At 37.7% G+C, this 25,048-nt stretch overlaps 1 protein-coding gene across 3 annotated transcripts in view; it reads right to left on the bottom strand.

Moving 5' to 3' along the window:
* The window catches only part of b4galt2 (UDP-Gal:betaGlcNAc beta 1,4- galactosyltransferase, polypeptide 2), a 266,605-nt gene that overhangs the window by 222,097 nt on the left and 19,460 nt on the right, over positions 1 to 25,048 (bottom strand). For 2 of the 3 annotated variants that reach the window (XM_047367011.1, XM_047367012.1), the window contains exon 2: positions 7,807 to 8,734. In XM_047367011.1, the coding sequence (XP_047222967.1) occupies positions 7,807 to 8,152 (346 nt within the window). In that variant the 5' untranslated portion in view covers positions 8,153 to 8,734. Of the gene's footprint in view, positions 1 to 7,806; positions 8,735 to 25,048 lie in introns of those variants that run through there. The other variant, XM_047367013.1, reaches the window with a different exon arrangement.

Raw genomic sequence — 25,048 nt, 5'->3', positions numbered from 1 at the left:
TTTTTTTTTCTTTTTATAAGGCTTATCTGACCATCTGGGGATTAAAATTGAATATTGTTGGAGTGCTGGAGAACGATGGGTTTAGTTAATGTCCATTAATTATTTTTATGTAGATAGAACTTTATCTTACTTCAATTTTTAATGTGATTGTCTGACACAAATCTGAGTTTCAGTTTTTCCTCAGTGACATTTTTTATGTTGGTAATGCACAGAACTGACTTCCTTCTGATGAAAAAGCAAAAGAAATCACATAAACCAGGAGCTTCTCTGACTGGACAAAACTGTTCTTTAAAACAAGAAGTAATGGGAAAGTTACTAAAACTTTGATAAAATGAGTTGATGCAAACATTGGCAACCAGACCCATAAGATCCCCATTCACTAACAAAAGTGATCTGTGCTCCAGGAGAAAAAGATTGTTTGTCTTGGGTGAATTTATTATTAAAAACAGCTTTTCCTTTTTTTAGTTATAAGTTTTGAGACAAACCATTATCAACTATGGAGTGTTAGGGTAGTCATTAAAAATGAGAAAATATATATTTGTGCTAATTTTCAGCATATTTATTTCCATAACTCAACCCAACTGAGCCTTGCCACATAAATCTATCACTTTTATTTATTTAAAATTAAATCCATAATCTGAAACTGACAAGACCTTGAATAATTAACAGTTACTTGTGCTATCTAAGTGCTGTTATATAAACACATCATGTCTGAGAAACCCTCATGATTATATTTACTCATATGGGTTTGTAGATCACTGACAAAACTGCATCACTAGAACCTAATGTCATACGCTGTGAGGTTGGAGCTGGACCAAAATCACAGACAGGAATTCGGGAGCCGCCTGGTGAGCTGAACGGTTTAATAATAAAAGAAACAGCAAAGTTACATGAAAACTCAGGAGAACAGGACACAGAGCATGAAGCCGTAAACAGAGTTCAGGCAGGAGAACATAAGAAACCAGCAAAGAACAATAAAAACCAGTTTATGTACAGGGAGAGAGTAAAGAGAAAGGCAGGGCAAGCAGGTAAGGGTAATCCGGTAGAGGTGAGGAACAGCTGAGGGACAGAAGAGCAATGAGCAGAATAAGACAGTAAAGAACACAGGCAACAAATCTAACAGAACATATCTGAATATAACAAAGCACGAGAATTAACTTAGAAAAAAGTAAACAATATGATAAAGTAAAATGCAAACCTATAACAGGAGAACAGGATAATAAAGAAACAGAAACAAGAAACTCAAAAACACCTCCCTCAGCAGGATGAAGACACCTAATGACCTTAGATACAGTCGTGTTTGATGCAAACATTCAGCAATTATGCAACACATGCATATTAAGTAATATTAACAAATGGGTTGCAGCAGTTTTTTCCATTTACAGAGAAACTTTTTGTTTTTCACTAAAAACAAATCTTTCAACAATAAACACGATTTCCTTAAGCAGCAATGTCCACATTTAAGTTTTTAAGTTAATTAGAAAATCCCACAGTCACGCTTACACTTAAACACAAACAGGCAGACACACACATGCAGTCAGGATATAAAATGTGGAAACTAGTCACTCACACAGACAGCACCTGTCAGCTGGAGTTGTGGGACAGCCAAGGGCTTGTTTGTTCCCCCCACCCTCCTACACTCTCTGTCTCTCTCTTTCTCCCTTTAGCACAGTGTGTGTGCGTTGATTCGAGGTCTCCATTTTTCCCCACTCAATCCCCCCCCCATCTCTCCACCTGTTCTTTCCTTCAGCATATTCCACCTCTCTGCCTGTCTCTCTTCATACTCGACCATCATACCTACGTTCATTAGATCTCGTCTCTCCTTCTCTGCACCTGTGACTGAAAAACTGACTCTCTCAGTCTTTCTGTGCCTCCCTGCTCATTCCATCCCTGAGGCAGCCACTCCATCACTGAGAAAGGCCAGAGATAAGCTACAAGAGTACACCTGTGCCCTGCATGAACGCCGTACCCAGACTCGGTGACTTGGCCAATTCAAAGCCAAATAATGGAATCAGCAAGGCTCAGGCTTCAGACGCACGAACCTGATGGCTTTATCTCCCGATCCTTGTTCCAAAGCACAATAAGGGCTTCAGTACCAAATAAGAAAAGCAATCATTAGTAAAAATACAGAGGAAAACATTTCTGCTTTAAAATACGATTTAGAAGCTTATTCACAGATGGAACAGGTAGGAGTTGAAAAAAAATTCTTTATTCTATTAGCAAAGTGCTGCCAAATGTGAAGTTAAGCAGAAGCAAAGCACAAAAAAACACTACAAAAATCCAAGATAATACTCGAGTTTACATTACAAACCACAGAAGTAAGAAGCTCCTAAATGGTAGCGATAGTAGATGAATTTGGCCTTTAACTAAGACGAGTAGAGCTTTACTTCACTGTTATCTAAAACATTTTCAGCAACAAAGTACTTAATTAAGAAGAAAATATTTATTTATCAGCACCACCATCTGCAAATCCCACAGTTGCATCTTCTAACAGCTGTTTAACACTTTAAGGCTTGATACTAGAAACAGTAGTCAAAAAATTTTATATTTTGTTATTAAACATTTAGAGTGAGGATCCAATATTCATATTCTGATTTTAGCAATTCATAACCCCAAATAAGCAATTTAATTTTAACAGATTAAATGATTACATATATGTAAATATATATAGATCTACAGGGGTGGGACAATGAAACTGAAACACCTGGTTTTAGACCACAATAATTTATTAGTATGGTGTAGGGCCTCCTTTTGCGGCCAATACAGCGTCAATTCATCTTGGGAATGACATATACAAGTCCCGCACAGTGGTCAGAGGGATTCTTCTTGCAGGATAGTGGCCAGGTTACTACGTGATACTGGTGGAGGAAAATGTTTCCTGACTCGCTCCTCCAAAACACCCCAAAGTGGCTCAATAATATTTAGATCTGGTGACTGTGCAGGCCATGGGAGATGTTCAACTTCACTTTCATGTTCGTCAAACCAATCTTTCACCAGTCTTGCTGTGTGTATTGGTGCACCGCCTTCAGGATACAATGTTTGAACCATTGGATGCACATGGTCTTCAAGAATGGTTCGGTAGTCCTTGGCAGTGACGCGCCCATCTAGCACAAGTATTGGGCCAAGGGAATGCCATGATATGGCAGCCCAAACCATCACTGATCCACCCCCATGCTTCACTCTGGGCATGCAACAGTCTGGGTGGTACGCTTCTTTGGGGCTTCTCCACACCGTAACTCTCCCGGATGTGGGGAAAACAGTAAAGGTGGACTCATCAGAGAACAATACATGTTTCACATTGTCCACAGCCCAAGATTTGCGCTCCTTGCACCATTGAAACCGACGTTTGGCATTGGCATGAGTGACCAAAGGTTTGGCTATAGCAGCCCGGCCGTGTATATTGACCCTGTGAAGCTCCCGACGGACAGTTCTGGTGGAAACAGGAGAGTCGAGGTGCACATTTAATTCTGCCGTGATTTGGGCAGCCGTGGTTTTATGTTTTATGGATACAATCCAGGTTAGCACCCGAACATCCCTTTCAGACAGCTTCCTCTTGCGTCCACAGTTAATCCTGTGTGATGTGGTTCGTCCTTCTTGGTGGTATGCTGACATTACCCTGGATACCGTGGCTCTTGATACATCACAAAGACTTGCTGTCTTGGTCACAGATGCGCCAGCAAGACGTGCACCAACAATTTGTCCTCTTTTGAACTCTGGTATGTCACCCATAATGTTGTGTGCATTTCAATATTTTGAGCAAAACTGTGCTCTTACCCTGCTAATTGAACCTTCACACTCTGCTCTTACTGGTGCAATGTGCAATCAATGAAGACTGGTTACCAGGCTGGTCCAATTTAGCCATGAAACCTCCCACACTAAAATGACAGGTGTTTCAGTTTCATTGTCCAACCCCTGTATGTCTTAAATTTTAATTTCAAAAGAGCAACACAAGATTTGCTTTCTTTATATACAACAGAAACCAGATGTTTACATACAGTTAGGATTGACAACATTATTTCTTTTTACTAAATGCCAGAATAGTACAAGAGCAATATCTAATTACTATTAATATCTTATTACTCATAAACTAAGTTTACTTTATAATTAAACTATTTAGGAAAGCCCTGATGATGATCTCATTGATTTGTACACTTCTGTGAGGTTCATCCACAACATCTGAGTTAAATGAAGCTCCACTTGTGGATGTATTTTAAGGCCTTGAACACACAGCTTCACTGTGTGACATCATTGAAAAATCCAAATAAATCAGCCAAGACATCAGGTTCACAAGCCTGACTCATTCTTGAATGTAATTTCCGATCCTGAAGGTACAACATCCATCTGTTGAAATAATTATATACAAGAATAAACACTGTGGGAATGTCCAGCCATCGTTCTTGTTCTGTGTTCTAGAGATGAACATGTTTTAGTTTGAAAGGGTGTATCAAGCTCAGAACAAAAGCAAAAGACCCTGTGGAGTTTCTGGCAAGAAGCTGTTAAGGGAGTGTTATTATCTACAGTGAAGCAAGTCCTTTATTGAAAGGAGAGGCCATTACTCCAAGAGCAACATAAAAATCCAGATTAGAGTTATCAAATGCACGCAGTGAGAGAGACGTTAATTTCTGAAGACATGCTCTGAGGTCTGATGAAAATAAAATTGAAGTGTTCCATCGTAATAAGCATCTATACATTTAGTCAAAAAAACGGGACTCTAAGATCACTATTGCAACTGTGAAGTACGGGAGTGGCAGCATCATGCCGTGTGGGTGTTTTTCTGCAGGAAGTACTGGTGCATTTCACAAAATAGACAGCGTAATAGGGAAATAACATTGTGTGTAAACATTAAGGCAACATCTCAAGTCATAAGCCAGGAAGCTAAAGCTTGTGACCAATGGTTATTTTAAGTGGACAATGACCCTAAACATGAGGCGTAAATAGTTGAGTGTCAATCACAAAGCCTTGATATAATTCCCCAATGTGAGCAAGGCGACCTACAAACCTCACTCCGTTACACCAGATCTCTCTGAAGGAATGGGCCAAAATTCCAGCAATCTATTGTGAGAAGGTTGTGAAAGGATATCCATATAATTTAATCCCAGTATTAAAGCTGAAAAGGCAATTCTACCAAATATTAAGGAATGTCTGTACATTTGTGAATCCATGGCGTTTAGCAAAAATTATTTTGGTAATCTTAACTGACCAAAAACAGATAAAATTTAGTTTGATTTAATGTCAGACAGTGAAAAAATAATGTTATGTGTTTTTAAATAAAATGTATGTTAATATTTGATTTCAACGGTTGTTGCTTTAATAAGGTAAATGTATTTTTCTGCACTGTATGCACCTCTATATCCAATGCATATTTTTTTTAATTGTTGGAGACATGCATAACAATTATAGGAACCATTGCAAGAACTGCAAAAAACCTACAGTGCGGCACAATATAAAAAAATGTCTACCAATATACTCAAGATGCTTGCAGCCTATCTCTAATTTGGTTTGAGCATTTTAATTAATTTACATGGAAGCTGTATGCAAATAAATGAAAATTACTATAGAGAAAAGTTACAGCTCTGGTGTTTGTCTGTGCTATTTTTGTTTCTGCAGAGGAGCTTTAGGGTCTGACTTCATGAATCTCTGCTAATAGCTCCACGGTGAGTCTATCAGGTTAAAATATAACAGTGTAAATCCATTTAATGTTGCAAGTTGACCTGGAAAAAAAGAAAATTATGACTCCACTTGCTATTTCTCTCCTAATTGGAATAATCGAGAGGTGTTTTTCCTTCTTTGTTTTACACAAATTGTGTATATCTTTTTGACCTTCAGGTTGGAAGTCAGTCAATTTTGATCCAGGTCTTATTTGTTTATTCATCACTGCAATCAATGATGTGCAAATCCACCCCTTTTTCACTACAGGCCCTGCAGTATATTTAGGTAAGAGCAACAAGCCAAAAAACCAAACTACTAAGCACTGAATCAGCAAAAGTGATAAAGTTTTAAAAAACCTTTTTAACCCTGAGATAGTTGGATAGAGCTTGCACTGTTCCAAAACAAAATTATTCAAACTGTGTAACATTTTCTCACATTGCAACCACGAATTTCAATGTATTTTATGGGGATTTTATGTGATAGACCAACACAACGAAAAACATAATTGTCAAGTGGAAGCAAAATGTGACATGGTTTTGAACAGTTTTCCAAGTAAAGATGGCATTTTGAAAAGTGGAGCCATACTTTCGAGCACTTCGTACAGCCATGCTTGCTTTGTTGACTGTACCAGAGGCTACTGAAGTCATTACGCTCTTGTGCGTGTAATGCTGTGTTCATGTCCACCATGGAAAATCGACCACCCTTCCACTCCCACAGTGTAATGATGATGCATTTAGGTACTGAAACATGGTACAGTTTGATTTTACAAGAATAGGTACTTGGTAGACGGAATTTGGTCGGAACCTATAAAAGTATCAAATTTGTTACGCATCCCAAGCTACCACCATGTTAAACTGTGGAAATGGTGTGTTCAGGGTGATACGCAGTTTTAGCTTTCCTCCCTACATAGCATTTTGCATGCAAGCCAAAAAGTTTAGATTTTGTCCGATCTGACCAGAGCACCTTCTTTCACATGTTTGTTGTGCCCTATATGGCTAACTGCAAACAGGACTACATTTAGCTTTTTTTAACAGTGTTCTCCTATTGGTACTCTTTCATAAACACCAGATTTATAGTGTGTGACTAATACAAGTACAGCAAAAAAATTTTTGAATTTCATGAAAAAGTTCAATATTTTCTCTCATTTATTTCTGAAAGTGAAAATCATATAGACTGATCGCACAAAGAGTGAAATATTTCAAGCTTTTATTTTTTTTGTGTCAGAAAATTCAAATACTGTGAAAACGTTGTAGAAGTTTCATAGAATGTTAAGTGGAAAGAAAAAGTGTGGTAGGAAATGTTGCACCAGCAAGAGGGTTAACCGCAGCTTTGAGAGGATTGTCAAGTAAAATCCATTCAAGAATTTTGGGGAGTCTCACAAGCAGTGGACTGAGGCTGGAGTCACTGCATCAAGAGCTGCTACGCTCAAACAAATCCTTCTGTCCTAAACTTCTACTTGAGCTGTGGATCCCTGCAGCTGCTCTCCTTACCCAGCCTGTTTGTGAAGTAGATGACCAGATCTTGGTAGGTGTGCAGATGTGTCATACTCTTTCAGTTTTCATTGAACAGTTATTAGATGACTTCTGAAGCCAATTAATTTCACTGGATTTTATTAAGTGATCAGCGTAACGGGATGAATACATAAGTATGCCACACTTTTAGCATTTTATGTGTCAAAAATGCTGAAAACCATGAATAATTTTTCTTACAAATCTCAAAGTTGTGGTATTTTGTGTTGACTTTCATGGCTTTTAATGACATGCTCCATCTAAACCTTTGTCATATGCTGTGCCACAAAGTGACTCAATCTAATAATCATAGCATAGAACCCCAAAAAACATGGCATCACATTTAAATTTGTGTTTTTGTAAGAGATCTGCCAGAACGCTACAGACATTGACTTGTGTGGTTATAATTTTCCAACTACATGACAAAAAAACGCCCAAATAAAGTCTAAAACAATAATGACTTATAGTCAGTCTGCCTTATTGCTACAACAGCAAAGACCATCTAGCAGTCTTTAGAAGACATGCAACATCACAATAACACATACAATGTGGGAGACATCTTTTCCAACTAAACTTAATATCAAACAGCAACAAATTTTAACAGAGACAGAATGGAAATGTAGAACAAATCAGTGGCGCAGGTACTCACCGAGGCCTGGTGGGTTCTCCGGACACGGTGACAGCGGTTTGGGAGAAGATGTCTGATTGTTCTCAGGCTGCAAGCTAGGCACCAGCTGTTCCCCTGCGGCCAGGTATGTAGCTGATGTCGCATTGGGTCTCGAGAGGTTGTAGTAGTAATAATGATGTCCACTACCCGTTCCGCTCCCGTTATTCCTGGACCCGTTTCTGCCATTGTTGAAGCGGCTGAAGAGGTCGAACCGCTGTGAGTAGACGTCGAAGTACAGGATCATCATGATGAGGAAGTGGAGCAGGCAGAGCAGCAGGACGCCTTTGCAGATGCGCTCCAGAGTCCGGCCCAACATCAGCCGGGTCATGGCAGACGGAGGAGCCGTCCTGTGACGGCCAGCCACGGCGACACTGGCGTGGCTACGGGAATGCACTCATCCTGTTTTTTTTTTGCTGGTGATATCAGCTGCTGTAGGATCTCCTATGAGCTCACGTGGATTGTTGGTACTCAGTTCTCTGACTTCAGCATGAGTCAATGGGTAAGTGATGACGAGAGGGAGACCACTTTATCAGCTACATCTGCTATATCTAAACTCTGCAAGACTGGTTTGATTGTATTCAGCCTCCAGCTTCTTTGCATGATAAAGAAGCGAAATATTTTCAAAGGCATTTAGTGCAGGACTTTTGGTGTATCATTTCCACTAATATACTTTGCAGAACATGATTATGTTCTCTAAAAATTCACTTATCCAGACATGTAGATATGTCAAGTGGCAGCAGTCTTGGAATACTCCATTTTAACACAGTCCAATTAGTCAAAAATCTGTTTCTTTCATTGAAGATTCCTTAATAATTGGTGAACAGATTTGATGGCCCCATTATTCATCTGTAAAACGTATGTCGATTGGAAAGACTTTTCTTCTCATACCACCAAGCAGGTAGTCACAAACCTGAAGAAGGAAATAGAAAAAAGATGCAAAAACTAAGTCAAACTTCAGCATACATTGCTAAGAAAAGAAGGTCCCCTATAAGGTTTATCTTCTTTAGCTTTTTGTCAAACTTGAATCTTTCAGATCATCACCAAAACAACCTGAATCAATATCAAATGCAGTTTTCACATGATGATTTGCCTACTCAGTGCAAAAATCTAACTGCTCCTTTGTTCAATCATGAATCGTCTTGATTAACCAGAAATCTGGTCTGGAAAAGCTTACAAAGTCATTTCTAAGAAATTGGGATTCCAGTGAACCACAGCGACATTCATTTTCCACAAATTTAATTCTGAAGGAGACTTTTTGGTCATCAGTTTATGACCTTTAGGTCGAGAGCAATTAGGTTATGCAGTAGGACAATGATACACTGGCTCGCATAAAAATAAGGTTTAGGAGTGGCCTATACAAAGTTTGGACTTAAATCTGATTGAGATACTGTTTCATGACCTTAAACAGGCTATTCATGCTAGTAGACCCTCCAGTATGTCTTAATTAATCAAATTCTGCAGTTATCTCAAACAGTTGATGACAGTTGTTGCCATCAGTAGTGGAACAACAATTATTAGAAATAGCAGGCGATTATTTTTCATATAGGGCAAGATTGGTTTTGCATTGCATTTTTCTCTTTTTTTAATTCTTCAATTTTTTAATTCCTCAATTTTTGATATTAACATTTATTTGATCATGTCAAAAAAATTCAGTGTGACAAAAAAGCAAAAACAGCAGAAATCTTTGATGGGCAGAGGCACTGTAATTTAATTGTTAAAATTTGTTTTCTGTTACCAGTTAAATAATCTTATTTTGCCTCCTTAAACCAGTGCAGATGAAATGTTATTAATTATAGAGGCATATTTCGACTCAGTACACAGACTTGTATTATTAGCTGCATGAAATCAAACAGAACATCTTTGATCTTCCACTGACACTGTCAGCATTCAGTGGCCTTGTTTGTGTTTGCAATGCTGGTTGAATAGCAAGGATATCAATGCAGAAGTTCCCTCCCAGCACAGAAACGAGTACACGTGAATTTAAGGGAATAAAATGAAGAAAAAAAAAAACACAATCGATAACAAAAGCATTTACAGACGCAGACGAACTGAGAGCCTTGACTGTGGCAGTTCAGCCAAATTGACATGCCAAGTCAATTTTCCAGTCAAGTGGTTTAAAATGAGGTTATGATAAAATGAGACAGCAAGTGGGAATACACAAAGCAATGAACATATGAGGAAAGGAGAGAAGGAGGGGGCTCTTAGTGTATTCCCATGAGCGAATTACTGAAGGTTTATGGCTTTTCCAATAAATGAGAGGAAAAATTAGGGAGATAAAAATCCAGAATGACATCAGACTTTCTGATGAAAACCAAAAGAACTTCAATAAGCTCACAATATTTTTATGCAAATAGCAGTACTATGTGAAGAGAGGGAATCTAAAGAATATGTCAGCTCCAATTCTCTGCAGAGGTTAACATCACAGACAACCTCTGGAAAAGTCTTGCATTCATAGCGAATGCTAGTTCTGTAAGCTTTTTTTTATAGTAAGAGCTTTATAAAACATGAGCAATCATGAACATTCTAATTAAATTAATATAATCTAAAATTAAATCAGAATAGGTGCCTGTAGCATTAAGGCTACAAAACATCCTAGCAAACTGCATGATTACAAATTGTATTAATTCCAAGGTCAAGACATAGCTTTTACATTCGGCTTTCATGCATTAAATAAGATAATATCATGGCTGTAGAAAACATGTAAAATTCAGTACTACAACTAAACGATTGTAGCTACTGTTTTTTTTTTTTTTTCTTTTTACTTGTGAAAGTAATAATGACTATAAATAATGATTATAAAACATACAGGGCTGTACAAAAGTGTCCATAGCCCTTGAACTCTGGTTTATACACCAACAGCTCTGGCTTAATAACAAGGCTGTCCTGCTTGAAGGCCTCTGCCCCATCTCATGTCCTTTACAGCCTCTAACAGGTTTCTTCCAGGATTGCCCTTTATTTAGCTCTATCCATCTTTTCTCTTCTCTGCATACTAAAAACATCCTCCTGCATGATGCTGCCATTTCCATATTTTACTGTTGGGATGGCATGTTCAGGGTGATGTGCAATGTTGGCTGTCTGCCTCACACTGTGTCTTCAATGCTGGCCAAAAGGTTTCATTTTGACCTCATCTGAGTAATGCATCTTCTTCCACTGCTTTTTTGTGTCCCTTAAATGGCTTATTGCAAACTGCAAATAGATTTTTTTGGCTTCCTTTCAAAAAAGAAAGGTTGTTAGATTGAAAAGTGTTGTGAGCTGCTTCAAACATCTTCACAGCTTTTTCCCTGACCTGTCTGATGTGTTCCTTGGTTTTCATGATGCTGTTTGCTCACCTAATGTTCTCCAACAAACCTCTAAAGCCTTCACAGAATAGCTGTTTTAATAATTAGATTAAACTATACTCAGATGGATTCCATTTACTGATCGGGTGACTTATGATGGCGATTGCACGCACTTGACTTTATTTAGAGACATCAGAGCATGTCCATGCTTTTAAAATTTGTATTTATATAAAAAAGACTAGGAACCACATACCATTTATACACCAGTTTTTTATGGGAAGAAACTTGTGCCATCAGAAACGGAATTTGATTTGCTCTGACTGAATCTGTATTTGTGTAATTTGAAATTAAATGCATTGGTTTGAAAATTAATTTTACTAAACTGAAACTGAATATAATGGTTTAAAACTGAATTTGTTTGCTTTGAAAATTGCTTTGCTTTGTATTGAAAATTCAGTTTGATTACTTTCACTTTCAGGTCTAAAATTCAATTTCAGTTCCAAAATTCGGTTTTTTGTGTCACACATCCGGGTTCTTGAAGCCATAGATTAATCAAAACACAGATTTACCAATTAACGGATGTCATTCACTATCGCTGTGTCCAAATTAAGGTCTGCATTCTTTTGAAGGACGCATTTGTAGGCCGATAACGTCCAGAATGAGGAGACGAATGTTGTCGACTTTCCAAGGTTCCAACAAATGCGTCCTTTTCCCCCGATTTGTAGGATGGGTCCGGTGTCTCCTCCGTGTCCCACCCTATCCCATTATTCATTGCGGGCAGAAGTAGATTGTTCAAACGGAAGTAGCAAAGGTTGGAGGACAGAAAAAAGTTGTGAATAAAATTGGATATATTGCGCATTCTGTGAAGCAACTGAACTTTTACAATGTTTTTAGACGAGAATGTAAATGTGTAAACCTAAAATATCTGATCAGTTTATCAAGATATCGCTTAATTACACCAATGCGCCGACGTATTCATCCGCTGCCCCAGCAGCCGCTCGCCTCGCCAGCTGTCAGCTGACCGGGTGGTTGAGGTGCGCTAAACCCCTAGAGAACAGCTGATTCCCGGCACATTGTTTTCAAACTCCCGCTGGGTTTCCCCACTGGGTGGAAGTTAAACAGATATAAATCAGTCAGATGAAATCTAATATTAATGTTTGGTTTATTTATTATAATAATTATTATTATTATACTCTGCAAATAAACTGATTTAAACTTTGCTCCTAAAGTTAATATGCTAGTGTTTAAGTTGTTGAAAGCTTTACAAATAAATTAAACAAATGGTATTTGTCGAAAATGTATTTTATCTAGTGTTAGATTTTTATATCTATGAACACAAAAAATATTTTTAACATTTTAAATTGCTGAATAATGAACAAGATCATAAAGCAATAACATTTTAAAACAACACAGCATTAAAAGCCATCAGCAATATGTAAAAGGGTAAATAAAAACCGTGTGTTTATTTACAGTAGAGAAAGCCCTATTAAATATTTGTTCGGCTTCACAGCTCTGCCCTTCACGCTAACACGGTTGCTAAGCAACAGAAGTTACGCTGAGGTAAGGGCAAGATAAACGCAGACCGACGTAACACCGGCAGCACACTATGCTAATCTGGCATGTTTGACCATCATTTGTTTACATGACGCTTCTTATAGACGCTCATTTAACTTGGTGATTGATATCCGCCAAGCTCATGTATGCTGCACTGCTGCAGCTCAACATGCCGTAAAGGAAGTTTAACCTGATGTGAAACGTAAATCGATGAATCTGTGTTTGATTAATCTGTGGCTATCTTCAAGGACCCGGATGTGTGACACAAAAAACGGAATTTTGGAACTGACATCGAATTATAGACCTGACAGTGAAAGTAATTAAAGTGAATTTTTAATACAACAAAATACATTTTAAAAGCAAATGAATTCAGTTTCCAACCATAAAATTCTGTTTCAGTGTAGCCCAATACATTTTCAAACCAATGCATTTCATTTCAAATTACAGTCAGAGCAATTCAAATTCAGTTTCTGATGGCACAAGTTTCTTCCCACAGTTTTTGTTAATCTATGACATATTGTAATTTGTACATTTGTGTAGATTTTTGTTTACAAACATAAATTTGGTTATATTGAGATTTTCAGTTAAACCATTTTATTGTGTGAAATTCTTTGTGACTGCTGCAGATTTCCCCAAGAACAAAAAAACTGTATAATTTGCAAATAAGACAAATGTTAGTATTCTTGATAGTTCACAAGTATCTATATATTTAATACATCACTGATGTATTAAATATTTTTAATATACTTTGGGGGTAACGCTGACCCCTGTAGGACTACAAAGTGGTTTCTAAGAAGTCTGACCTATATTCTGCCATTTGTACACATTACTGCCTGTTGCGAGTCAAATGACTGATCCTACTGTAAGTTGGGCATGTGAATAAAGCATTCATGATATCACATCACTTTACGTCAGTCACCTTATAATGCTTGTGCATAGTTTTTGAGCCATGCTGTTGTTTATTCAGAATCCTAACTAGCACATTGCTTTGACCTTTTTTGTCTTTCAATGAGAAGGTTCTGGAGGAAAAGAGTTTCCTCTACTGTGCAGGTATTGAATTGCAAAGCTCAGCAGGGAAACGGAGAAAAGAGATCCACAGACAGGATTGAGAACCTGTTTTGCTCAGCTGTACAGGACATCTGAAAGATCAGTGAAGACAGAATACAGATCAGCACTTTTCCTCTTATATGGAGAACAAAAAAGAAAGCCCACAGGCTCCAAATCCCTTTTCTCACAGCATCTTCATTTTCTAGCATAACACTGAAACATATTCTCAGTTTAACAAGTGAGTTGGAGTTTTTTTACTTGATTTTACAAAGGTCATTGGACTAAAAAAAATATTATTTTTTAGAGTTTTTATCTGATGTTTGTCTCTACCACCCAGATCTTTATTAGCTTTTCTCTGAGAAAATATCAGGAAGAGCAGAGCTGAGTGCTCACATACATCTTAACATGTTCATGTAAAATCTAAACAAAACCAGGAATGGATCTGTAAAACCTAAAGGCTGAGAGTAGGGAGGGATAGAGGCTTTGCTCCAGTCACAGAGTAAAATAGACCCTTTATAAAAATAAAAAAAAAAAGTTCATTCAAGGATGCTTGTAATTCCCTTTTTAACAACAGCAATAAGTTTCATAAAAGAAGCTCATTATATCATGCCTGCCAAGGAGTCCACTGAGAAATACCACAATAATAACTGCAGCATTTTTGTCTACATTGAGTTTCAGTGCTGCCTCTAAAGACTGGACAGCACAGATGTTCTGTCATCACCTTTATCATCACTGTCACCATAGAAACAATAGGCTTGTAAGAGTCATAAGAATTAAAAACAGATATATGCTGCAAATGGTAGTGTATTAAATTAGATTTAAAAAAGTAATTACACAGAAAAAGCTACATAAAAATCAAAACACATTTAAACATAAAGTCAAATGACCTATTCCATTCACATGACAGATTCAGTCAATTTCACAGAATGCTTCTTAGTTTCTATAAAACTGGAAATGTGTGGCCTAATATGGCAAATCTGTATTTCAGTAGGATTATCACCAGAGCAATGCAGGTCCAGCTACTGAGGATGCATGAAGTGCTGGTCAAACAGGCTAAAAACAGAGATAATCCACAGTTCAGCAGGTTAACTGCAAGATGCACAGCGAAATCGGCTAGTGACCAGTAAGTAATTTTCAGCTTGACCGCTGGAAGCTCATCAAAAAGTAAAAAGAAGGTGATAAATTTCTGATCAGTAAACGCACCATGCAGAACCACCACCAGCTTGTACTGACAACAACAATCTTTGATGTGAATGCTGCTACTGAGTGAAGTAGACCTAAAGTTAGGTAAATTAGGTAACCACAGAGATGAAGAGAGCTGTTTAAAAGGAAACTACTTTGAAAGATCTCTGATTTATTTAGGCTGTGTGTGTGTGTGTGTGTGTGTGTGTGCATGTCTGTCTACCCTTGCCTCTCTGATTAATGCCCTCCTTGCCTGGGCTGTGAGTTTCAGTGGGTGGCCCTATCTTGGAAGGTTTGTGGTGGTATTATTTACTTTCCATTTGAAGATGATGGATTTCATGGTGCATCAGGGCAAAATCAAAGATTTTATATTTTTTATAACCTCACCCTGACTTGTCTTTCTTAACAACTTTGTCCCTGACTTGTTTGGATACCTCCTTGGTCTTCATGGTATGATGCTTCTTTCTTAGTGGTGTTGCAGGTTCTGGGGCCTTTCAGAAAAGGTGCGTTTATATCGACAGATCATGTGACACTTTATTTAGCTAATTATGTGACTCTTAAAGGTAATTGGTTGCACCAGAACTTTTTAGGGGCTTCATAGCAAAGGGAGTGGATACATAAGAACACAATAACATGGTCATTTTCAGTTTGTTTTTATTTTATATATATATATATTTCTTTTTTTTTTTTTTTCACTTTACCAACTTAGACTATTCTGTGCATATCCATCACATAAAATAAAATTAGAAAACATTTAAATTAAAGGTTGGAATGTAACAAAATAGGTAAAAAGCCAAGGGGTGTGAATTCTTTTGCAAGGCATTCAATTCAATTCAATTCAAAAATACTTTATTAAACCCAAAGGGAAATTAAATGTTGTAGCTCATATTATGCAGGATTCTTCAAAGAGCCGTTGTAGATGCTGATGGCTGTGGGCAGGAAGGATCTCCTGTAGCGGTCTGTCTTACAGCAGGTCTGAAGAAGCCTCTGACTGAAGACACTCTGTTGTTTTCCGACAGTCGCATGACTGTCAGGGTTCTCCATAATGTTCTTCATTTTATGATGAGTCTTTCTTTGATCAGTTATCTCCAGAGGTTCCAGAGGAGTCCCCAGAACAGAGCCATCCTTCTTTATTAGCTTATTAAGCTCTTTTAAGTCCCTGTCTCTGATGCTGCTACCCCAGCAGATGTTGGCAGAAGAGATCACTCTCTCCACAACAGACTTATAGAAGATCTGCAGCATCTTGCTACAAACACCAAAGGACCTAAGCTTCCTCAAGAAGTCCCTTCTTGTAGATGGTTTCACAGTTGCATCTCCACTCCAGTCTGTTGTCCAGGTGAACACCGAGGTATTTATACTCCTCCACCACCTCCACTTGATCTCCCATGGTGGAAATAGTGTTTGATCTACAATCATCTCCTTTGTTTTATTCACGTTCAAGATGAAATGATTGTTTCCACACCATGCCAAAAAGCGGTCCACCACCGTCCTGTACTCAGCTTCTTGTCCATTTCTGATCCACCCCACAACTGCAGAACCATCTGAGTATTTATGCAGATGACAGGAGTCTTTCTTGTACTGGAAGTCTGAGGTGTACAGAGTGAAGAGGAATGGTGAGAGTACCGTCCCCTGTGGTGCTCCTGTGCTGCTGACTACCTGGTTAGACACACACCCCTTTAGTCTCACAAACTGTGGTCTGTTTGTCAGGTAGTCTTTGATCCAGGAGATTGTTGAGGCCTCCACCTGAATCTTCTGGAGTAAAAGCAAATCAGGTTGAATTGTTTAAAATGCACTGGTGAAATAATAGAACATGCTCCTCACAGTGCTGCTGGCTTTGTCCAGAGGACAGTGGGTTTGTTGAAGCAGGTGTATGACGGCATCTTCAACTCCAGCTCCACCGTTATAAGCAAACTGAAGGGGGTCCTGATGGTTCATTGTTTGCTTACTCTGGTGGGTCAACATGAATCTCTTATAACACCATAGAAAGTTTGAATATCATTTTAAAAACCTTTGAGTTTAGGAAACACACAAAGGAACTGACCTAATGTCCCGACACTTTTCTTTTATCACAGAAGGCAGGCAGAAGAAAAAGATTCTGCTCACTTTAGACTTCAAGAAATAAAAGCTGTGGGCTTCTTTGAACAGAATGGGATGCAGGTGTTCATAAGGCATTGTTTTTTTTTTCAAGTAAAGCTCCCACAAGTATGGCTGTTAACTTACATTGCAAATAATGATTGATTAGCTCACACAGACAACATGTATGAAACTATGCTGCAGAGAATATAACAAAAAATATATAATACATGCAGTACATTCAGTGACAGATTATGTATGTTTAGATTCATCTGTCAGAAAACACAATCATTGAAATAGGTAATTACGGCGCAGTGTATAAGTCCAGCTGTGGATCTACTGTTACATTGGCAGACTGTGAAAGACCTCTTAAAAACAATGTACTCCCCATTACATAAATGCGACGCACTTCTCTCTTTCAAACGTCACATGTATATATCAAAGAGCAAATTTAAAAGATTTGCAAACGGAGGCACAGAGAATGTCTGCAACATCTGTATCTTACAATTTTAATTTGGTCAGCAGATGGACGCCCAGATTGGTGATTTGTGATGCTACATAATTCATCGCATAGGATCGAGCATATGCTGGGGGGAGCAATGGTCTATAAGAAGGTGCTTTTTACATGGAGGGTCAACAGAAAACAGCACACCAGGCCTTATACCGCAATGTCAGTCACAAGAATAAAGCATGTCACAAACAGAAGAAGTGGAAATTTAAATGCATCCTGTGGTTTGTAGTTATTTAGAGAATTTCCTTCAAGCCTCTTTCCTTCATTTCTTCACCTGTCTAGCACAAACACACTTTCAATAACAAGAGGGTCAATTACAAGCCAGGGAATATTCAAATGATAACCTTTAGGTTGAAATAACATATATTCATCCCTCCTTCATCTTCTAATGGGGTATTTATTATTGCACATTTTTATTTAGTTCAGCACTCAGAATTTTCTGATAATCTCCGGAAAGTGATTATCTTGTATTTGAATCGCTGACAGAACAGCAGCACAGTGTAAATTTTGCTAGATTTTTTTGAAGAGACACATTCCAAAGACATGCCTGTTAGGTTAATTGGTCAATCTAAATTGCCCTTAGATGTATGAATGAGTGTGTGCATGGTTGTTTGTGTTGCCCTGCGATGGACTGGCGACCTGTCCAGGGTGTACCCCGCCTCTCGCCCATAGACTGCTGGAGATAGGCACCAGCTCCCCTGCGACCCACTATGGAATAAGCGGTAGAAAATGACTGACTTACATTCATTTTGTACTTGTAAAAACTATGTAAGCCCCTCTGACGCAGCTGAACATGTTTTTTATTAATATTTTATGTGATGGACTAACAGAACAGTTTAGAAACAGCTAACTATGAAGGCCTAAGATGTTTTATAGAGAAGCAACAGCATCATGATGACAGAGGAACACAGAAGACTGGTCAGAGACAAAAGTGTGGAGAAGTTTAAAGTAGTTTTTAGGTATAAAACATTATACCAAGCTCTGAACATCTCACAGGGCACTGTTTAATTCATCATCTGGAAATGGAAAAAATTATGGTACAACTGCAAACACACCACACATGTTTGTGTACCAAAACTGACTGGACAAGGAGTCCAGGAGGAGAAAAGCAAGCAAGAGGGCCAATATAACTCAGGAAGTGCTGCAGAGATCCAAAGCTCTGGCATAAAAATCCACTGAGAGGACAACTGCTGGTCATGCACTCCAAAAACCGAAAATGATAGCGTAAATGCAAGATGCGATATGTGGTTGAGTATGATCACCTTGAACCCCCCTTTTACACCCTTTTCTTCAGCATGGGCAGGAAAGCTGTTCAGAATTGATGAATAGAGCTAAGTTACAAGCTGGAAAAGACTTGAAACAAAGATGGAGGTTTACCTTCTAACAGAACAATGGCCCTAAACGTCATCAGAGATACAATAAACATTTACATCAAAGCTCATGTGTTAAAATGGCAAGAATACAATGGTAGAAGCTGTCCTGAATACAAATGTAATCTAAACCACGTATCACTTTTCTTCCACTTCACCATTATGTGCAGCTTAATGTCTGTCTATCACATAAAGACTCAATAAAATACATTGAATTTTGTTGTGGTAACGTTAGAAAAAAGTTCAAGTGGTATGAATAATTTGGCAAGCTTCCTTCCTTTGATTAAAGCTAAACCAACTGAGGCTAGTCATAAAAAGCCCTTACCTTAATTGTGGATGTTTTTATTGTTATTTTGGATGATTCTAGAAAAAATATAACATGCAGTTGATTACATAGATCACAACTAAACACATTCCTCCCTACTGTCTTTACACATGTTACCTCACTGTTTTTGGTGCAGCAACTTTTACCTGTTTTCTCAGTCATTCTCACACCTCTGATTGCCTGGAGCTGCCTTCCACGTAGGTGAGTCTCGGCTGGATAAAACAACACATTAAAGTTGCCACAGTAACACACCTACCGACAAAAAATTACCTTCACAGTTGGATTTTGCAGCAAGAACAAAAAAGCACTGCAGCTGCAATGAATCAAATGCTCATGGGCACCTTAGTTTGATGAACATTTATTTACCTTATGTCACAATGCTAAAGCACACTGATGATCAAATATGGAGGAGATGAGGAAGGGGCCGTTAAAATACATGACATTTGTAAATCAGACAGATGCAAAACCTTTAAATCTACAACTTCCAGAGGATGTTATGGTCCAATGGTGTCTGGGTTTTGGTTTAGTTTTGTCTTTTCAACGTTTCTTTGTTGTTTATTATGTTCTGTAGATAGATTGTAAATTTTCCCATTAGGGCTTTGCCATATTAATTCGTTCTTTTGTGTTCATTTTCTTTGTTTATTTCTTTGTTTTGTTCTTTATACATTTGGATTTATTTATTTTAGATCTCTGTTATTTTCCCTTTTGATTAAGTAGTTTCTGTGCCTTAGTTCAGTCCCAATCATGTAAGTCTCCAGGTCCAAACCCACAAAACATGACAGAGGGAATTACTTCTTGCAGTTTAAACAATAAGTTACACTGCCATGTGTCCCACATCTTCATATCCTGCACTACATCTACATAACATATAAAACACTAAGGAACATTAAAATCTATACTTGGCTTGAATTCCCTTTCAGTGGAGTCATCATTGATCATTTCTAACAAGGGTTGAGGCATTGGAGCAGAAGCCAGTCTCTTCCCAGTCTTAGCAAAAGGAGAACTGTCCCTTTTCTTTGTGTACATAGATATGTACACTAAGTAAGATATGTATCTTTCTAAGTACTCTGATTGGCATAATGCATTTATTAACCTTTTAGCCGGCCAAACTTAAACCTAATTTTACCTTCTATTCTTAACCCAGCACTTACCTTTCCTGCTGTAGTGGTATCAGAACTATTGTGTTTTCATTTTGCAAAAATATCCTCACTGCTGAGGTCTCAAACGTTTCTTGGTCTTCTCAAACACTCAAACTAAACAACCAACTAAATCATGACTTCCTAATTCTTCAGCAGATGTTCCCAGTAGAGCCCTCAAGCTGCAAGCCTTGTTTAGTTTGTTTTATGTGCATTTCTCAACCAACAGATGAGGAAAACAGCAGATGTACGACTCCCATCTTTACTAATCAAATATGTCTAGAAATATTTATTCTTTTTCTATTAACACGAAAACACATTTTATATGAATAGGGTTGTCTGTAGAATATTATTTGTCTTCTCTGTAACCCATAACATTTACAGTAATGTACAATGTTCTTTTTGTGTTTAGAAGATGTGTTGTTTCATTTTATAACGTTAGATTAAGGTCAGTGTTTTGACTTGGTAATTCTAAAACATTAACTGTAGCCTTCGTAAGTCATTGTTTGCTAGAATGAGTTGTGTGCTTAGGACTGTTGGCTCGCTGTGTGACCCACTTTTTCTGTGAATTTCATTTCATGGACAAATGCCTAGTTTTCCTTTAGAATCTGCTGAAAGATTAATAATTTATTGCTTCATCGGCAATGTACAGATTTTGAACATTAAGATGAGCCAATGTTGAGCAGGAGATACCTTTGGTTGCAGTGTAACCTCTAAAGTATCAATAGATATAGGGGAGCTGGAGCTGTAGGAAAAAAGGAAACTGAGGTATGCAAATTCTCTGTGTCATAATATAGCTGTAGAAATTTTAACTTCTTTCAGTTTATTTATATAGCACCAATTTACAGTAAATGTTCTCTCAAGACACTTTCCAACAAAATCTGATCAGATTAAATCCACAAAAACTGTACTGTATCTTTTTTATGAAATAAATGTTATTCTCTATTTATCAAAGGTGTTACTTGAATGCAAAAAATGAAGACATAAGCTATTATTAGCTTGCAATGCTAATAATAGTTAGCCTGATTGCTGGGCTCAACAGTAACTGAGTGCAGAAAATATAATAAAGTACCTTTTCTGAGAGAAGGGTTAAGGGCTAGGATTTTGTTTGTTTTATTATGTTTTCTTTGTTTACCTTATGTAAAAATCTCAGACAAAATTCTAAAAGGTAAACAACCGTATGATGCTGCAGTCAGAAAGCTGTTTGATTATTTTCTCATTTTTCTGCTTAACTGATAAACTCATAACAATGTGAAGACTTAAGCCAACTAAGTCTAAGATGTTCTTCAGAACCAACGAGACTTGAAATAAAGATAAAACCAAACCAGAATGAACAATACATTTATATTCTATTCATCAAGGTACCAGTAAATGTCTCTAGGGAAATTGTAGCTGCATAACACCTAGAATAGATATGAAACCTTTTGTTAACAAGCTCCCGAAGCCAACTTTGTATTTAACAATATGCTAGTCCTGCATTCCCAGCTAGTTTCTGTTTTCTCCAAAGTGGCAACACTTTTTGTAAATGTTTTATTTCTTCATATTTTGACTCTAACTTGAAGCACGCAACTTATAAAGTAAATAAGTCTGAGAGTCGGGAATCTTCAACTGGATGGAGATCAGAGCCTGAGCCACACTCTTTCTTTCTTCTCCTCCTTTCACTGTATCTCTTGAGCTCTGGGCCTCTTGCGTTTTTAACCTACAAGCCAGCCCTCCCGGTCTTATGAAAAATGCATTAGCCATGCTACACTTGATACTGTAGAGCCTCTGAGCAGTCTCATGACGCCAGTACATCTTACTGTAGGCAAGTTCATCTCCCACAAAACCAACTGGGCCACAGTGGGACGGACAGAAGCTATCTTTGGCTTGGCACAACCACCCCCTGCAGTCTGAGTCGATTGTAATAGTAAAAGTAGCTCAAATTTAATTGAAACTACATTCAAAGAGATCTGTAAAAAAAAGGGCATTTCTGTAACCACTGATTTATCTATATTTAACTACAGTTTTCAACTTTAGTTAAAGATACTGCCATTGACCTACAAGCTAAAATGTGAAACAACTTTGACCTAGTGGTGTTGCCATAAGCTTAAGTCTTTTTAGTGCAAACATTTTTGTAGAATTACTTTACACATGCTAGCTATGTTGTCACTGCTGTACAGCAATAAATTGTAATATATAATATTCAATCTAAAACATGTTGTGTATGTTCGTACAGTTTCAAAGTGATTTCAGGTGGGAACCAGCAAGATTTTTCCTTTCATAGAAATACTGTTTATTTATCAGCCAAATTGTGCAAGAGCATTCAGGGAGGTCAAAATAACTACCTAAACTGTCTGTAATTACAGGATTTTGTGACAAGTCCTTCTAGTTGTAACAAAAGTAAAATTTTCTATTATTTTATTTAATTTTTTTGGTTTCACCAAAACCACCTTTAAAAATTAAATCCTGTCAACCTGTGAGTTATTGCTGCTCTTTTCTGCAATCTCAGCACTGAATTTGTCTCAGAGATAACAGGATAGAAGCAAATATTGTTTACGCTCTTCTCCCTCAAGTCATCAAGCAGCTTCACTTTTCATTGTTGGATCTGGATTAGTTTCCTCACATTACATGTGTAAAACGCCTACAGTGGATCTTCTAATCAAATTATACGTCGCAAAAGAACATAAACATGACAGGTTAGAATCACAGGTTTATCATTGCACAACCACACATACTTTGAAGGAAAACTGATGCGAACCCCTTGTCTTCAGTAGAAAATGTTCTTCTGCCTTCTTAGCTTCATCATGTTTTTTTAATGATCCAAACCTGGTAAAATTATAAATTAGCATACTAAATTATATTATCATACTTTTAGTCTTAGTGATATGACCTCAATATTTTATAATGATAGTTTTTAGTGTACTACCATAGGTAGCTTCTTCACTGGGCACTGCATTATGTATGCATCGTGATGGTCAATGGCAAAGCACCCCCAGCATGGTTTGTTATAATTAAAAGTAACAGAGGCTGATTTCATAATGCGCTTCAGCGAGTTAGGGCATCATGTCCCAACATGTTAATGTAATTAATTTGAACAGCAATGGTTATACTTGTTTAAATAAGACCTATGGAACAACTGTAAGTGAATGCTGTTCAAGTTATGTTTATAACCTGTTAGGAGCAGTAGTAAATAAACAAGGACAACGTTGCAGTTGGCATCATAGACTGCTCATGTTGACTCTAAATGAAGTTTTTTAATCATACATTTGCATCCAATCCCCACATTAGTGAGGAACTGTTTCACTATTTCAACGCTTTCAAACAATCTGGACTACCATTTTAAACTTCATTATTAACAAGTCAATTAATTTATTGTTGAAATGTAGTCTGAAAGGCCACTTTATTAGGTATACCCTGTTCTTACCAGAATGAAGCCCATGTTGCTTTCAGAATTTCCTTAAATCTGCATGAAATACACAACCGGTCAAAAGTTTTAGAAACACTTTCTCATTTTGTGGTTTTCTGAATCTGACATATATAAATGTTTGGAGTTATTTCATACTTTTTGTTTATTACATAATTCCATGTTTTCATTCATAGTTTTGTTGCCCTTAGTGAGAATCTACAATGTAAATAGTCATGACAATAAAGAGATCTATTAAATGAGAAAGCGTATCTAAAACCTTTGACCAGTAGTGTACATTCAACAAGGTGTTGACATAAAGGCATCAGGGAGTGACTGCAAATTTGTCAGGTGCATGTCTTTGATGTGAGTCTCAGATCCACTAGACTGAGATCTTGTGACTCATTGTCATGTTCAAGATGCTATTTTTAAATGATTTAAGCTTTTTGCCATGTTGTATTATCCTGCAGTAAACAGGTATGAGAAGATAGGTACAATGTTGTCAAAAATGGATGGAGGTTCAGCAACAGCGTCCATGTAGATGGTTATGCATGAAAGTCCCTGTAAATCAGCAGTTAATGAAATACTCAAACCAGCCCCTCTTGTGCCAACATTCATGACACACTGGAATGGTGCCAGAGCCGGTCCTTAACTTGTTCTGTAAAATAACCAGTTTGGTTGTCCATAACATGTTGAACAACTCATCCAGTAAGTGTTTGATCCTCCCCCAGGTTTATTCTGTGTTTTTGGTAAAGATCGTAAGGCATGGAGACAGTTTAACTACACAAATCACGTTATTTGTCCCAGTATCGCTGCAAACAGATTCTCTATAACCTCACCACCTCAATTTATGAATGCTCTTTCAAACAAGAAGAAGAACAATCCTGATCAGCTGAGTTAAACGAATTTAAGTGCCAGGTGTATTAACACCATTCGGTTATATTAAAAGACCGACAGGGTTAAAGAACAATGTTGGAATTGGGGCTTATAGATTTGGTGGAAAATGATCAGCTTTGAACGCAGCTCAAAGCAGCCTGACCTACTAAAGATCACAATAAATGGCAGGAAGAGACAGACGGCAATGAATAACAGTGAATATTATTATTATTATTATTGAGTTTACAGTTGGTAGCACTGTTGCCTTGCAGCAAGAAGGTCCTGGGTTCGACTACTGGCCAAGTATTTCTGTATGGAGTTTGCATGTTTTCCCCGTGCATGCATGGGTTCTCTCCGGGTACTCCGGCTTCCTCCCACAGTCTAAAAACATGACTGTTAGGTTAATTGGTCTCTCTACATTGCCCTTTGGTGTGAATGAGTGTGTGCTTGGTTGTTTATCCTGTGTGTGTCTTTGTTGCCCTGCCATGGA

Source organism: Girardinichthys multiradiatus, chromosome 6, assembly GCF_021462225.1.
Source record: "Girardinichthys multiradiatus isolate DD_20200921_A chromosome 6, DD_fGirMul_XY1, whole genome shotgun sequence".
NCBI lineage: Eukaryota > Metazoa > Chordata > Actinopteri > Cyprinodontiformes > Goodeidae > Girardinichthys > Girardinichthys multiradiatus.
This window is presented reverse-complemented; position numbering and strand designations above follow the sequence as displayed.